This window comes from Ranitomeya imitator, chromosome 9 (assembly GCF_032444005.1).
Source record: "Ranitomeya imitator isolate aRanImi1 chromosome 9, aRanImi1.pri, whole genome shotgun sequence".
NCBI lineage: Eukaryota > Metazoa > Chordata > Amphibia > Anura > Dendrobatidae > Ranitomeya > Ranitomeya imitator.
In genome coordinates this window covers 13,068,653-13,086,251 of record NC_091290.1, presented here as the reverse complement: position 1 = coordinate 13,086,251, position 17,599 = coordinate 13,068,653, and the positions used below count along the sequence as shown (strand labels likewise).

At 42.8% G+C, this 17,599-nt stretch overlaps 1 protein-coding gene across 1 annotated transcript in view; it reads left to right on the top strand.

The window, feature by feature from the left end:
- Positions 1–742: 742 nt before the first annotated feature.
- The window catches only part of ELF5 (E74 like ETS transcription factor 5), a 33,433-nt gene continuing 16,576 nt past the window's right edge, over positions 743–17,599 (top strand). Inside the window, exon 1 of the mRNA XM_069739959.1 lies at positions 743–917. Coding sequence (XP_069596060.1) covers positions 765–917 — 153 coding nt within the window. The 5' untranslated portion in view covers positions 743–764. The remainder of the gene's footprint in view (positions 918–17,599) is intronic.

The following is a 17,599-nucleotide window of genomic DNA, read 5'->3' as shown; positions in this document are numbered from 1 at the left end:
GAGTAAAAGAAGGATCAGTGAGAACAAAAAATAAAAATGAGAAATAATTCCCAGTACAGAATGTGGTTAAAGAGCTGCAACATGTTGGAAGTTTTTTTTTTTCCATTTGACATTCGTCATTGTCCTCCATATAGGAAGCAAATTAAATCGGTAATTATTTATTTATTTATTTTACCATTCAAAAAGAAGTTTCCACCCGGGTCACCAACATCTGCAAGCACATTGGCCCTGAAGGGGTATTTCAGTTTTAATAAATTGTCCCCTACCCTGTGCATAGGAGCTAACTACTACATCAGTGAGGGTCAGTGCTGGGACCCCCATGATCTCCGACCTCCATGATCTCCGACCTCCCCTCTTTGGAAAAATTAAGGTCCTATAAACTTTGAGTTGGATTTTCCAGGGTTAAAAAAAAAATGACTGTTTGCTTCAAAAACAGCGCCACCCCCTCCATTGGTTGGGCGCGGTATTGCAATCAATTTTATCGTATTGACTTCAATGGGGACACAGCCATGGCGCGCCGCGTTCTTCTAATCCTGTGCAATCCCTTTCTTCGCACCACGTTATATTGCTTTAGATCGGTGGTATTCCCAGCGGTTGTGCAACTACAATTCCCATTATGCGCTCACAGGTGGGAGTTGTAGTTAAATATTTTAGCGTCAAAAGTTGGAGACCACCTCTGTGGAGGAATCGGTGGCCGTTGGTCCATTGTGGTCCTGCGGTTTACACTGAGCAGTATCAGGAGTAGTCATCATCTCCGTCACAGAATGGGTGTGATCTGCAACCTGCAGAACCGACCGAACCTGTTCCCACGCTCACAATCGGCCGAGTGTTCATCATCACTTTTGCATCAGAGGATTCGAGGCGCACACGGTCGTGTTCTCTTCAGCCTTTCTGGATACTTTGGGAGCCTCTGTAAGGTGAGCAGCCGCGACCCTATTATATCACCCCAGCAAAAGCCATAGAAAGACGCCCCCTAATGGTCATAAAGGTGGGAAGTTCTGGCCTCCGAGTATAATCCCCGGCTTTTATTATATACATATGTTTGTCATCTGCATCTCTTATCTCTTTTTACTGGGGCTCAGATATTACACGGTGCCGGCTTTAGGATTTCCGTCCCTTTAAGGAATGTCTCTTATTGTAGCTGCTCGACCAATCATTGTTGCTGTTTGACTTTCTTCATTTTACTATTTTTCTTATTATATTCTTTGTTGTAATATTTATCCATGTGTAGTTTTATGTTGTTTAACCCTAAAGAGGAAAGTTGTCACCTATCTACAGCATAGGAGACCATGAGTGGTCCAACCACTGGGACCCCCAACGATCCTCCTGAATGACCCATTAGAATTACTGGAGAGGTGGCCGCGCATGCGCACTGCTGTTCTGTACATTGTCTACCGGCATTTCCGGCTGGCCCCGTTGTGGCGATCAGTAGGGTGGGTTATCTTGCCATATTGGGGTAACCTCTTTAATGGGAGTCAGTTTGCCGAAGCAAAACAGCGGCAGGAAAAGTCTTGTCTTCCACTCATTTTTCCAGCCCACTGGCCTCCTCGGCAGCGACGTTTGGTCCGGCTCCACGCTCAGGCCAACGACAGGTTGCACAGATGCATTATGTTGTTTTGTAGACTCTCCACTGTCTCCTTGGTTGGATCCAAACCCAGGACCCCAGAGCTGCAAGTCCACGGTGCCGACCACTGAGCCATTGTGCTGACCACTGAGCCATTGTGCTGACCACTGAGCCACCGTGCTGACCGCTGAGCCACCGTGCTGACCACTGAGCCACCATGCTGACCACTGAGCCACCGTGCTGACCACCGAGCCACCGTGCTGACCACCGGGCTGACCACCGAGCCACCGGGCTGACCACCGAGCCACCGTGCTGACCACCGAGCCACCGTGCTGGTGTAAAAAAACAGACCCACAACATCTACTTACTGGAAATGCGATGGAGAAAGTCCGTGAGCCACAAGGCCGAGAAAGTGGAGATAGGTCTACAAAAAATACATAATGAGCATTTTTCGCACTGGCAACTAAAATAATGGCCTTAGTGCTCGAAACGCGTTGGCCTAGTGTCTTTGTATTTTTTTATCCCTTGTAATATTTTAATAGTTACTAATAAATGTTATTATAGTCCTTTCCACTGATGGATCTTTTTACTGATCAACTAAAATAATGTCTATTAAATCGTAACTGTTATAATATTACAGGAATAGAAGAAATCGCAAACTTTTTTGACAGTGAAATGATCGAAATAATGAAGAATTATCTGTATATAAGGAATGTATGACTTCATTCATTATATATATTTCTTTCTTAAAATGAAACACTGTGATATTCTCGGACCCTAGAACCGTCTGATTCAGAAGTTAATTAATTATTTTAATTCATTCACAGTCAAAAGTTTGGAATTTATTATTTTATTTATTTACAATAAAAGTTAAGTTTTAATAGGTGAAGGGGTCTCCGCCATTGTTCTAGATTCTTGCAGGAAGATTGGTTATTATGTATCACTTTCCCTGACGTCACACCAGGGTCTTTCCTTAAATTCCTGCATGTAGACGCTGTGGCGGGGGGGGGTTCTGTAGCTGAAAGCATAAAAAAAAGTAATATCCCGCCTTTCAGAATGTAGCGACGCAAAAAAAATATTTTTCAAGTGTTTCCGATGGGCAAAAGATGAAAACAATATAGTGAAAGATAGAAAAATATAAAAAAGTAAAACGAGAAAAATTATAAATTTGGTCTGTAATGACTTTGAAACGCGTCGACGAAAGAACCCGGAATACAAAATCCTTTATTAGACTTCCATTTGGCTCTTTTTTTTCCATGTTACCCAATATTTTGCTTTTAAGAAATAAATGAGTCGTCCTATAAAAAAAGGAAAGAAATCTTGTGCGACTTTGACAAAGAAAGGAAAAATTCGGGTCCTGTAAAGTCGAGATGAAAAAAGTAAAAAGTCCTAAAAATCTGAAAATAGGTTTTGTGCTTATGGAGGTTATAAAATTGGTGCATCCGCGTCCGTCTTATCCATGGAGGATGGATGCTGAGATCCGGGGGCAGGAGGGCAACCTCGGCCCGCCACCATCTACGCCTGAAAACTGGGCGCTAAACCAAACCCAAAAGTGTCTGATGTTGGATGTCCACCTCTACATCGGCTGCTCCTTGTACCACCGCGTCGGCTCTCCCGCTGGGAATCCTAATTTCCACCCTCTCTCTACACCCCCAGCCGGCCCAGCGATCCCTTCATAAACTGGATTCTTCCTTTTCCCTCCAAGACGCAGATCTCATACAGATCTATCCCCGGCCTGATGAAGGGTGCGTGAGCCGAAACGTTGCTAGACTTCACTGTTTGGAGAATTAAACAAGAATTCAGGAACGTTCCGTTTTGTCTTTTTTTTGCTTTGCTATTGTTCCATAAACAATCAATCCTGTGAAGAATTGGGGCGCGTTCACACGTCGCGTTTTTGCCTTGTTTTTTTCATGCTGCAAAAAAAGTCGGCATTTTGCTGCCCAAGGAAAGTAAATGAGAGTTCTCAAGTCTCGTGCACATGTTGCTTTTTATCACCGATCTGCAGATCATTAATTCTTTCAGCATTTTTGGAACATTTTTCAACCATAACGCATAAAAAAAAATATGAAAAACAAAAGCAAAAAAATGCACATTTTTAACACAGTGCTTTTCCTGCAAAGAAACATGTTTCTGATGCAGAAATGTCTGCAGCAAGTACTTAGCGTGTGCACAGACCCTCGATCAACTCAACTCTACAGTAACAGCGCAGGATTCAAGGAGGAGCTGGACTGCCATGGAAATCAGGTTTTTAAGTTAAAGTTTTTTTTGCAGTTTATGTATTTTGTATTATTACATATTAGTATATATATTACATAAAGATCCAAAATTGCTCTTCTCCTGGATATTAGCAGCAATATACTGACTCGGAGTCAAGAACGTTAATGGTAAAGGTAGGGGGAGAAGGTGAGCTGGGATATCACCTATTGTGAATGGTGGATCCTGTGTTATCTACTGTATATAGAGGTATTATCAGTCATTGTACAGGAGGAGGAGGTGAGCTGTGACATCATCTATTGTGAATGGTGGATCCTGTGTTATCTACTGTATATAGAGGTGTTATCAGTCATTGTACAGGAGGAGGTGAGCTGTGACATCACCTATTGTGAATGGTGGATCCTGTGTTATCTACTGTATATAGAGGTGTGATCAGTCATTGTACAGGAGGAGGAGGAGGAGGTGAGCTGTGACATCACCTATTGTGAATGGTGGATCCTGTGTTATCTACTGTATATAGAGGTGTGATCAGTCATTGTACAGGAGGAGGAGGTGAGCTGTGACATCATCTATTGTGAATGGTGGATCCTGTGTTATCTACTGTATATAGAGGTGTTATCAGTCATTGTACAGGAGGAGGAGGAGAGCTGTGACATCACCTATTGTAAATGGTGGATCCTGTGTTATCTACTGTATATAGAGGAGTTATCAGTCATTGTACAGGAGGAGGAGGTGAGCTGTGACATCACCTAGTGTGAATGGTGGATCCTGTGTTATCTACTGTATATAGAGGTGTTATCAGTTATTGTAGAGGAGGAGGAGGTGAGCTGTGATATCACCTATTGTGAATGGTGGATCCTGTGTTATCTACTGTATATAGAGGTGTTATCAGTCATTGTACAGGAGGAGGAGGTGAGCTGTGAAATCACCTATTGTGAATGGTGGATTATGTGTTATCTACTGTATATGGAGGTTTTATCAGTCACTGTATAGGAGGAGGAGGAAGTGAGCTCCAACATCAACTATTGTGAATGGTGAATCCTGTGTTATCTACTGTATATGGAGGTGTTATCAGTCATTGTACAGGAGGAGGTGAGCTGTGACGTCACCTATTGTGAATGGAGGATCCTGTGTTATCTACTGTATAAAGAGGTGTTATCAGTCATTGTACAGGAGGAGGAGGTGAGCTGTGACATCACCTATTATGCTTGGTGGATCCTGTGTTATCTAATGTATACAGAGGTGTTATCAGTCATTGTACAGGAGGAGGAGGTGAGCTGTGCCATCATCTATTGTGAATGGTGGATCCTGTGTTATCTACTGTATATAGAGGTGTTATCAGTCATTGTACAGGAGGAGGAGGTGAGCTGTGACATCACCTATTGTTAATGGTGGATCCTGTGTTATCTACTATATATAGAGGTGTTATCAGTCATTGTACAGGAGGAGGAGGTGAGCTGTGACATCACCTATTGTGAATGGTGGATCCTGTGTTATCTACTGTACATAGAGGTGTTATCAGTCATTGTACAGGAGGAGAAGGTGAGCTGTGAAATCACCTATTGTGAATGGTGGATTATGTGTTATCTACTGTATATAGAGGTTTTATCAGTCACTGTACAGGAGGAGGAGGTGAGCTGTGATATCACCTATTGTGAATGGTGGATCCTGTGTTATCTACTGTATATAGAGGTGTTATCAGTCATTGTACAGGAGGAGGAGGTGAGCTGTGACATCGTCTATTGTGAATGGTGGCTCCTGGTGTTTTCTACTGTATATAGAGGTGTTATCAGTCATTATACAGGAGGAGGAGGTGAGCTGTGACATCACCTATTATGAATGGTGGATCCTGTGTTATCTACTGTATATAGAGATGTTATCAGTCATTGTACAGGAGGGGGAGGAGGTGAGCTGTGACATCACCTATTGTGAATGGTGGATCCTGTGATATCTACTGTATATAGAGGTGTTATCAGTCATTGTACAGGAGGGGGAGGAGGTGAGCTGTGACAACACCTATTGTGAATGGTGGATCCTGTGTTATCTACTGTATATAGAGATGTTATCAGTCATTGTACAGGAGGGGGAGGAGGTGAGCTGTGACATCACCTATTGTGAATGGTGGATCCTGTGTTATCTACTGTATATAGAGATGTTATCAGTCATTGTAGAGGAGGAGGAGGTGAGCTGTGACATCGTCTATTGTGAATGGTGGCTCCTGTGTTTTCTACTGTATATAGAGGTGTTATCAGTCATTATACAGGAGGAGGAGGTGAGCTGTGACATCACCTATTAGTCATTGTACAGGAGGAGGTGAGATGTGAGATCACCTATTGTGAATGGTGGATCCTGTGTTATCTACTGTATATAGAGATGTTATCAGTCATTGTACAGGAGGGGGAGGAGGTGAGCTGTGACATCACCTATTGTGAATGGTGGATCCTGTGTTATCTAATGGTGGATCCTGTGTTATCTACTGTATATAGAGATGTTATCAGTCATTGTACAGGAGGGGGAGGAGGTGAGCTGTGACATCACCTATTGTGAATGGTGGATCCTGTGTTATCTACTATATATAGAGGTGTTATCAGTCATTGTGCAGGAGGAGGAGGTGAACTGTGACATCACCTTTTGTGATTGGTGGATCCTGTGTTATCTAATGGTGGATCCTGTGTTATCTACTGTATATAGAGGTGTTATCAGTCATTGTACAGGAGGAGGAGGTGAGCTGTGACATCACCTATTGTTAATGGTGGATCCTGTGTTATCTACTATATATAGAGGTGTTATCAGTCATTGTACAGGAGGAGGAGGTGAGCTGTGACATCACCTATTGTGAATGTTGGATCCTGTGTTATCTACTGTACATAGAGGTGTTATCAGTCATTGTACAGGAGGAGAAGGTGAGCTGTGAAATCACCTATTGTGAATGGTGGATTATGTGTTATCTACTGTATATAGAGGTTTTATCAGTCACTGTACAGGAGGAGGAGGTGAGCTGTGATATCACCTATTGTGAATGGTGGATCCTGTGTTATCTACTGTATATAGAGGTGTTATCAGTCATTGTACAGGAGGAGGAGGTGAGCTGTGACATCGTCTATTGTGAATGGTGGCTCCTGGTGTTTTCTACTGTATATAGAGGTGTTATCAGTCATTATACAGGAGGAGGAGGTGAGCTGTGACATCACCTATTATGAATGGTGGATCCTGTGTTATCTACTGTATATAGAGATGTTATCAGTCATTGTACAGGAGGGGGAGGAGGTGAGCTGTGACATCACCTATTGTGAATGGTGGATCCTGTGATATCTACTGTATATAGAGGTGTTATCAGTCATTGTACAGGAGGGGGAGGAGGTGAGCTGTGACAACACCTATTGTGAATGGTGGATCCTGTGTTATCTACTGTATATAGAGATGTTATCAGTCATTGTACAGGAGGGGGAGGAGGTGAGCTGTGACATCACCTATTGTGAATGGTGGATCCTGTGTTATCTACTGTATATAGAGATGTTATCAGTCATTGTAGAGGAGGAGGAGGTGAGCTGTGACATCGTCTATTGTGAATGGTGGCTCCTGTGTTTTCTACTGTATATAGAGGTGTTATCAGTCATTATACAGGAGGAGGAGGTGAGCTGTGACATCACCTATTAGTCATTGTACAGGAGGAGGTGAGATGTGAGATCACCTATTGTGAATGGTGGATCCTGTGTTATCTACTGTATATAGAGATGTTATCAGTCATTGTACAGGAGGGGGAGGAGGTGAGCTGTGACATCACCTATTGTGAATGGTGGATCCTGTGTTATCTAATGGTGGATCCTGTGTTATCTACTGTATATAGAGATGTTATCAGTCATTGTACAGGAGGGGGAGGAGGTGAGCTGTGACATCACCTATTGTGAATGGTGGATCCTGTGTTATCTACTATATATAGAGGTGTTATCAGTCATTGTGCAGGAGGAGGAGGTGAACTGTGACATCACCTTTTGTGATTGGTGGATCCTGTGTTATCTATTGTATATAGAGGTGTTATCAGTCATTGTACAGGAGGAGGAGGAGGTGAGCTGTGACATCATCTATTGTGAATGGTGGATCCTGTGATATCTACTGTATATAGAGGTGTTATCAGTCCAGGCCCGGATTTAGGGGTGGGTCCAAGGGGCCCGGGCCCTGGGCCACCCACCAAGCAGGGGCCTCGCACCAATATAGGGATAAATATCTCAAAACATGTAAAATACACGTCTCTTTGCTGTGAACCATTTCTAATGATCAGGAACATTTAGCAAAAGAGAAACTATTGAAAGTGTAGGGACCTGGCTACGGTCCTACATCTCAGTAGCTGGCACAGAGCGGCAGAGTCATGGCACCTGACCTGCGTCAGCATCCACTGACCTGACTAGCCTAGCCAGACTTCCTTACTACCCTCCCTGTACCTAATGCTTAGCTTATAGCATGCGGCAGCCTTCTCCGATCCCAACAGAAGCTTCTAGGCGCTCCCTATTCAGCTATATGATCGCTCCCTCGGATTAGATCAGATGAGAGTTTGTTCAGCGACCTTCGAGGAGGGAGGTGGAGCCACGATGTCGGTGCGAGAAGAGGATTCTCCACCGCGGAGCGCGGCAGGACTGCAGATCCAGAGGTGAAGTGGGTCAGTCTTCACAGTGTCGCAGTGGGCGAGTATGATCTCTGTCTGTCTGTATATCTTTCTTGCAGCTCCTGTCCTACACAGTACCATACTGTATATACAGGTCCACACTATATCCTGCATTACAGTGTGTCTGTGTATACTGTATGTATATAGTGTGGACCTGTTTACAGTATAGTGCTGTGTATACAATTTAAACAGTCCCTCAGCCTCTATTCTATATACAGCCAGCACCGCAACAGCCTCTGATATATACAGCCCGGCAGCAGCCCCTCATACATATACAGCCCAACAGCAGCTTCTAATATATACAGCCCAGCAGCAGCCCCTCATATATATACAGCCCAACAGCAGCTTCTAATATATACAGCCCAGCAGCAGCCCCTCATATAAATATATATATACAGCCCAGCAGCAGCCCCTTTATATATATATATATATATATATATATATATATACAGCCCAGCAGAAGCCGCTCATATATATACAGCCCAACAGCAGCTTCTAATATATACAGCCCAGCAGCAGCCCCTCATATAAATATATATATACAGCCCAGCAGCAGCCCCTTTATATATATATATATATATATATATATATATATATATATATATATATACAGCCCAGCAGAAGCCGCTCATATATATACAGCCCAACAGCAGCTTCTAATATATACAGCCCAGCAGCAGCCCCTCATATAAATATATATATACAGCCCAGCAGCAGCCCCTTTATATATATATATATATATATATATATATATATATATATATATACAGCCCAGCAGAAGCCGCTCATATATATACAGCCCAACAGCAGCTTCTAATATATACAGCCCAGCAGCAGCCCCTCATATATATACAGCCCGACAGCAGCTTCTAATATATACAGCCCAGCAGCAGCCCCTTTATATATATATATATATATATATATATATATATATATATACAGCCCAGCAGCAGCCCCTCATATAAATATATATATACAGCCCAGCAGCAGCCCCTTATATATATATATATATATATATATATATACATATATACAGCCCAGCAGAAGCCGCTCATATATTTACAGCCCAACAGCAGCTTCTAATATATACAGCCCAGCAGCAGCCCCTCATAAAATATATATATACAGCCCAGCAGCAGCCCCTATATATATATATATATATATATATACATATATACAGCCCAGCAGAAGCCGCTCATATATTTACAGCCCAACAGCAGCTTCTAATATATACAGCCCAGCAGCAGCCCCTCATATAAATATATATATACAGCCCAGCAGCAGCCCCATATATATATATATATATATATATATACAGTGGGGCAAAAAAGTATTTAGTCAGTCAGCAATAGTGCAAGTTCCACCACTTAAAAAGATGAGAGGCGTCTGTAATTTACATCATAGGTAGACCTCAACTATGGGAGACAAACTGAGAAAAAAAAATCCAGAAAATCACATTGTCTGTTTTTTTAACAATTTATTTGCATATTATGGTGGAAAATAAGTATTTGGTCAGAAACAAACAATCAAGATTTCTGGCTCTCACAGACCTGTAACTTCTTCTTTAAGAGTCTCCTCTTTCCTCCACTCATTACCTGTAGTAATGGCACCTGTTTAAACTTGTTATCAGTATAAAAAGACACCTGTGCACACCCTCAAACAGTCTGACTCCAAACTCCACTATGGTGAAGACCAAAGAGCTGTCAAAGGAAACCAGAAACAAAATTGTAGCCCTGCACCAGGCTGGGAAGACTGAATCTGCAATAGCCAACCAGCTTGGAGTGAAGAAATCAACAGGGGGAGCAATAATTAGAAAATGGAAGACATACAAGACCACTGATAATCTCCCTCGATCTGGGGCTCCACACAAAATTCCACCCCGTGGGGTCAGAATGATCACAAGAACGGTGAGCAAAAATCCCAGAACCACGCGGGGGGACCTAGTGAATGAACTGCAGAGAGCTGGGACCAATGTAACAAGGCCTACCATAAGTAACACACTACGCCACCATGGACTCAGATCCTGCAGTGCCAGACGTGTCCCACTGCTTAAGCCAGTACATGTCCGGGCCCGTCTGAAGTTTGCTAGAGAGCATTTGGATGATCCAGAGGAGTTTTGGGAGAATGTCCTATGGTCTGATGAAACCAAACTGTAACTGTTTGGTAGAAACACAACTTGTCGTATTTGGAGGAAAAAGAATACGAGTTGCATCCATCAAACACCATACCTACTGTAAAGCATGGTGGTGGAAACATCATGCTTTGGGGCTGTTTCTTTGCAAAGGGGCCAGGACGACTGATCCGGGTACATGAAAGAATGAATGGGGCCATGTATCGTGAGATTTTGAGTGCAAACCTCCTTCCATCAGCAAGGGCATTGAAGATGAAACGTGGCTGGGTCTTTCAACATGACAATGATCCAAAGCACACCGCCAGGGCAACGAAGGAGTGGCTTCGTAAGAAGCATTTCAAGGTCCTGGAGTGGCCTAGCCAGTCTCCAGATCTCAACCCTATAGAAAACCTTTGGAGGGAGTTGAAAGTCCGTGTTGCTGAGCAAAAAGCCAAAAACATCACTGCTCTAGAGGAGATCTGCATGGAGGAATGGGCCAACATACCAACAACAGTGTGTGGCAACCTTGTGAAGACTTACAGAAAACGTTTGACCTCTGTCATTGCCAACAAAGGATATATTACAAAGTATTGAGATGAAATTTTGTTTCTGACCAAATACTTATTTTCCACCATAATATGCAAATAAATTGTTAAAAAAACGGACAATGTGATTTTCTGGATTTTTTTTTCTCAGTTTGTCTCCCATAGTTGAGGTCTACCTATGATGTAAATTACAGACACCTCTCATCTTTTTAAGTGGTGGAACTTGCACTATTGCTGACTGACTAAATACTTTTTTGCCCCACTGTATATACAGCCCAGCAGAAGCCGCTCATACATATACAGCCCAACACAGCAACAGCCACTCATACATATACAGCCCAGCAGAAGCCTCTGACATATAGAGCCCAGCAGAAGCCCCTCATACATATACAGCCCAGCAGAAGCCTCTCATACATATACAGCCCAGCAGAAGCCTCTCATACAGCCCAGCAGAAGCCCCTCATATATATATAGCCCAACAGAGGCCTCTCATACATATACAGCCCAGCAGAAGCCTCTCATGCATATACAGCCCAGCAGAAGCCTCTCATGCATATACAGCCCAGCAGAAGCCCCTCATATATATACAGCCCAGCAGAAGCCTCTCATGCATATATATATACAGCCCAGCAGAAGCCTCTCATACATATACAGCCCAGCAGAAGCCGCTCATATATTTACAGCCCAACAGCAGCTTCTAATATATACAGCCCAGCAGCAGCCCCTCATAAAATATATATATACAGCCCAGCAGCAGCCCCTTTATATATATATATATATATATATATATATATACATATATACAGCCCAGCAGTAGCCGCTCATATATTTACAGCCCAACAGCAGCTTCTAATATATACAGCCCAGCAGCAGCCCCTCATATAAATATATATATACAGCCCAGCAGCAGCCCCATATATATATATATATATATATATATATATATATATATATATATATATATATATATATACACAGCCCAGCAGAAGCCGCTCATACATATACAGCCCAACACAGCAACAGCCACTCATACATATACAGCCCAGCAGAAGCCTCTGACATATAGAGCCCAGCAGAAGCCCCTCATACATATACAGCCCAGCAGAAGCCTCTCATACATATACAGCCCAGCAGAAGCCTCTCATACATATACAGCCCAGCAGAAGCCCCTCATATATATATAGCCCAACAGAGGCCTCTCATACATATACAGCCCAGCAGAAGCCTCTCATGCATATACAGCCCAGCAGAAGCCTCTCATACATATACAGCCCAGCAGAAGCCCCTCATATATATACAGCCCAGCAGAAGCCTCTCATGCATATATATATATACAGCCCAGCAGAAGCCTCTCATACATATACAGCCCAGCAGAAGCCCCTCATATATATATATATACAGCCCAGCAGAAGCCTCTCATAGATATGAAGCCCAGCAGAAGCCTCTCATACATATACAGCCCAGCAGAAGCCTCTCATACATATACAGCCCAGCAGAAGCCTCTCATATATATACAGCCCAGCAGAAACCTCTCATTCATATACAGGCCAGCAGACGCCTCATATATACAGTGTGGCAAAAAAGTATTTAGTCAGTCAGCAATAGTGCAAGTTCCACCACTTAAAAAGATGAGAGGCGTCTGTAATTTACATCATAGGTAGACCTCAACTATGGGAGACAAACTGAGAAAAAAAAAATCCAGAAAATCACATTGTCTGCTTTTTAACATTTTATTTGCATATTATGGTGGAAAATAAGTATTTGGTCAGAAACAAAATTTCATCTCAATTCTTTGTAATATATCCTTTGTTGGGAATGACAGAGGTCAAACGTTTTCTGTAAGTCTTCACAAGGTTGCCACACACTGTTGTTGGTATGTTGGCCCATTCCTCCATGCAGATCTCCTCTAGAGCAGTGATGTTTTTGGCTTTTCGCTTGGCAACACGGACTTTCAACTCCCTCCAAAGGTTTTCTATAGGGTTGAGATCTGGAGACTGGCTAGGCCACTCCAGGACCATGAAATGCTTCTTACGAAGCCACTCCTTCGTTGCCCTGGCGGTGTGCTTTGGATCATTGTCATGTTGAAAGACCCAGCCACGTTTCATCTTCAATGCCCTTGCTGATGGAAGGAGGTTTGCACTCAAAATTTCACGATACATGGCCCCATTCATTCTTTCATGTACCCGGATCAGTCGTCCTGGCCCCTTTGCAGAGAAACAGCCCCAAAGCATGATGTTTCCACCACCATGCTTTACAGTAGGTATGGTGTTTGGTGGATGCAACTCAGTATTCTTTTTCCTCCAAACACGACAAGTTGTGTTTCTACCAAACAGTTCCAGTTTGGTTTCATCAGACCATAGGACATTCTCCCAAAACTCCTCTGGATCATCCAAATGCTCTCTAGCAAACTTCAGACGTGCCCGGACATGTACTGGCTTAAGCAGTGGGACACGTCTGGCACTGCAGGATCTGAGTCCATGGTGGCGTAGTGTGTTACTTATGGTAGGCCTTGTTACATTGGTCCCAGCTCTCTGCAGTTCATTCACTAGGTCCCCCCGCGTGGTTCTGGGATTTTTGCTCACCGTTCTTGTGATCATTCTGACCCCACGGGGTGGGATTTTGCGTGGAGCCCCAGATCGAGGGAGATTATCAGTGGTCTTGTATGTCTTCCATTTTCTAATTATTGCTCCCACTGTTGATTTCTTCACTCCAAGCTGGTTGGCTATTGCAGATTCAGTCTTCCCAGCCTGGTGCAGGGCTACAATTTTGTTTCTGGTGTCCTTTGACAGCTCTTTGGTCTTCACCATAGTGGAGTTTGGAGTCAGACTGTTTGAGGGTGTGCACAGGTGTCTTTTTATACTGATAACAAGTTTAAACAGGTGCCATTACTACAGGTAATGAGTGGAGGAAAGAGGAGACTCTTAAAGAAGAAGTGACAGGTCTGTGAGAGCCAGAAATCTTGATTGTTTGTTTCTGACCAAATACTTATTTTCCAACATAAAATGCAAAAAAAATGATAAAAAAAACAGACAATGTGATTTTCTGGATTTTTTTTCTCAGTTTGTCTCCCATAGTTGAGGTCTACCTATGATGTAAATTACAGACGCCTCTCATCTTTTTAAGTGGTGGAACTTGCACTATTGCTGACTGACTAAATACTTTTTTGCCCCACTGTATACAGCCCAGCAGAAGCCCCTCATATATATACAGCCCAGCCGAAGCCCCTTATATATATACAGCCCAGCAGAAGTCTCTCATACATATTCAGCAAAGCAGAAGCCTCTCTTACATATATAGCCCAGCAGAAGCCTCTCATACATATACAGCCCAGCAGAAGCCCCTCATATATATACAGCCCAGCAGAAGCCTCTCATACATATACAGCCCAGCAGAAGCCCCTCATATATATACAGCCCAGCAGAAGCCTCTCATACATATACAGCCCAGCAGAAGCCCCTCATATATATACAGCCCAGCAGAAGCCTCTGACATATAGAGCCCAGCAGAAGCCCCTCATATATATACAGCCCAGCAGAAGCCTCTCATACATATACAGCCCAGCAGAAGCCTCTCATACATATACAGCCAGCACAGCAACAGCCTCTGATATATACAGGTAAACAGCCTCTGATATATACAGCCCAGCAGCAGCGCCATATATATATATATATATATATATATATATATATATATATATGCAGCCCAGCAAAAGCCCCTCATACATATACAGCCCAGCAGACGCCTCATATATATACAGCCCAGCAGAAGCCCCTCATATATATACAGCCCAGCCAAAGCCCCTTATATATATACAGCCCAGCAGAAGTCTCTCATACATATTCAGCCCAGCAGAAGCCTCTCATACATATATAGCCCAGCAGAAGCCTCTCATACATATACAGCCCAGCAGAAGCCCCTCATATATATACAGCCCAGTAGAAGCCCCTTATATATATACAGCCCAGCAGAAGTCCCTTATATATATACAGCTCAGCAGAAGCCTCTCATACATATACAGTCCAGCAGATGTCCCTTATATATATACAACTCAGCAGAAGCCTCCCATACATATTCAGCCCATCAGAAGCCTCTGACATATAGAGCGCAGCAGAAGCCTCGGACATATAGAGCCCAGCAGAAGCCTCGGACATATAGAGCCCAGCAGCAGTCTTTGATATAGACAGCCCAAATTTCTACAATATACATACATACATATGTACATATTTTAATCTTTAACGCCCTTTCCGGACTTCAAGGGTTGACAAGGTCAGATATAGTATGTGAATTGGACTTTAGTGACATGATTAGTGATTTTGCAGCACGAAAATTAAGGAAAGTGCCCGGATTGTAAAAAATGAACGATTTTACTTAAATTACTCTGCGTAAATTATTTTTGTAAATAAACTTGCGTTTGTTTCATTTTGTGTTTTTGCATTACATATTGCAGCACCTTGAAAAATGGGCCTCCCTCCAAAATGGGCCCTGGGCCACCCACCTCTTAAATCTGGCCCTGTATCAGTCATTGTACAGGAGGAGGAGGAGGTGAGCTGTGACATCACCTATTGTGAATGGTGGATCCTGTGTTATCTACTGTACAGTATATAGAGGTGTTATCAGTCATTGCACAGGAGGAGGTGAGCTGTGACATCACCTATTGTGAATGATGGATCCTGTGTTATCTACTGTATATAGAGGTGTTATCAGTCATTGTACAGGAGGAGGTGAGCTGTGACATCACCTATTGTGAATGGTGGATCCTGTGTAATCTACTGTATATAGAGGTGTTATTGGTCATTGTACAGGAGGAGGAGGTGAGCTGTGACATCACCTATTGTGAATGATGGATCCTGTGTTATCTACTGTATATAGAGGTGTTATCAGTCATTGTACATGAGGAGGAGGTGAGCTGTGACATCACCTATTGTGAATGGTGGATCCTGTGTTATCTACTGTATATATAGGTGTTATTGGTCATTGTACAGGAGGAGGAGGTGAGCTGTGACATCACCTATTGTGAATGGTGGATCCTGTGCTATCTACTGTATATAGAGGTGTTATCAGTCATTGTACAGGAGGAGGAGGAGGTGAGCTGTGACATCATCTATTGTGAATGGTGGATCCTGTGTTATCTACTGTATATAGAGGTGTTATCAGTCATTGTACAGGAGGAGGAGGTGAGCTGTGACATCACCTATTGTGAATGGTGGATCCTGTGTTATCAGCTGTATATAGAGGAGATACATTTTTTGTAATCCTGTCTGTAAATATACCAACACTGCTGAAAAATCATCTGTACAGAACAGGATGTGTAAGCCTTGTATTAATTATAATTTCCAGAGTGAAAATTCAAGATTTTGTTTAATTTAAAAAAAAGCTATATTTAATACATTTTGTAGAAAAACCTGATTTAAACAATAAGTCATTTTGAGGTGACACACTCCCTTTAATGCAGCCATCAATTAAAGGGTCACTGCATAATTAGGAGCCGCCACTGTGATGTACATCATTACTCACTCATTAGCACCTAATTAGTGGGGTTGTGTGTGATCAGGAGAACACATTACCTAGCTGCACTGTATCTATATGAAAGCCGCCATGTTTTTATGAACTCGAACGACCCCTTAAAGGGAGATATGGGACGTACTTGGCAGGTTTTGTATTTAGTCCATAATACTCATTAGATTCTATTAATGTGCCAATTACATCCAGTTTTCGAGCGTCTCCAACCTCATTAAACCGGATTAAAACCGCGCAATGGTAAATGACCTTTAAGAAGGCGTGAAAAACAATACTGCCTTTGAAAACGCTACAAAATATCCATCGCTGTAAACTTCTGACAACACGAAGCTACAATTAGGCATCGAGCAGAGAAAAATGGAAATAAATCACATATTCTGTAATCAGGAGAGAAAAATGTGATTGTAACTGTGTTCTCCACTTTTTGGTATGAATTCTAACACAGTGCAGTACCAGCATGTGACCACTAGGTGTTACATCGCCACCGAATGTGGAAAAGGAAAAGGGCATGTATGTACACAGTGACTGCACCAGCAGAATAGTGAGTGCAGCTCTGGAGTATAATACAGGGTGTAATTCAGGATCAGTAATGTAATGTATGTACACAGTGACTGCACCAGCAGAATAGTGAGTGCAGCTCTGGAGTATAATACAGGATGTAACTCAGGATCAGTAATGTAATGTATGTACACAGTGACTGCACCAGCAGAATAGTGAGTGCAGCTCTGGGGTATAATACAGGATGTAACTCAGGATCAGTAATGTAATGTATGTACACAGTGACTGCACCAGCAGAATAGTGAGTGCAGCTCTGGAGTATAATACAGGGTGTAATTCAGGATCAGTAATGTAATGTATGTACACAGTGACTGCACCAGCAGAATAGTGAGTGCAGCTCTGGGGTATAATACAGGATGTAACTCAGGATCAGTAATGTAATGTATGTACACAGTGACTGCACCAGCAGAATAGTGAGTGCAGCTCTGGAG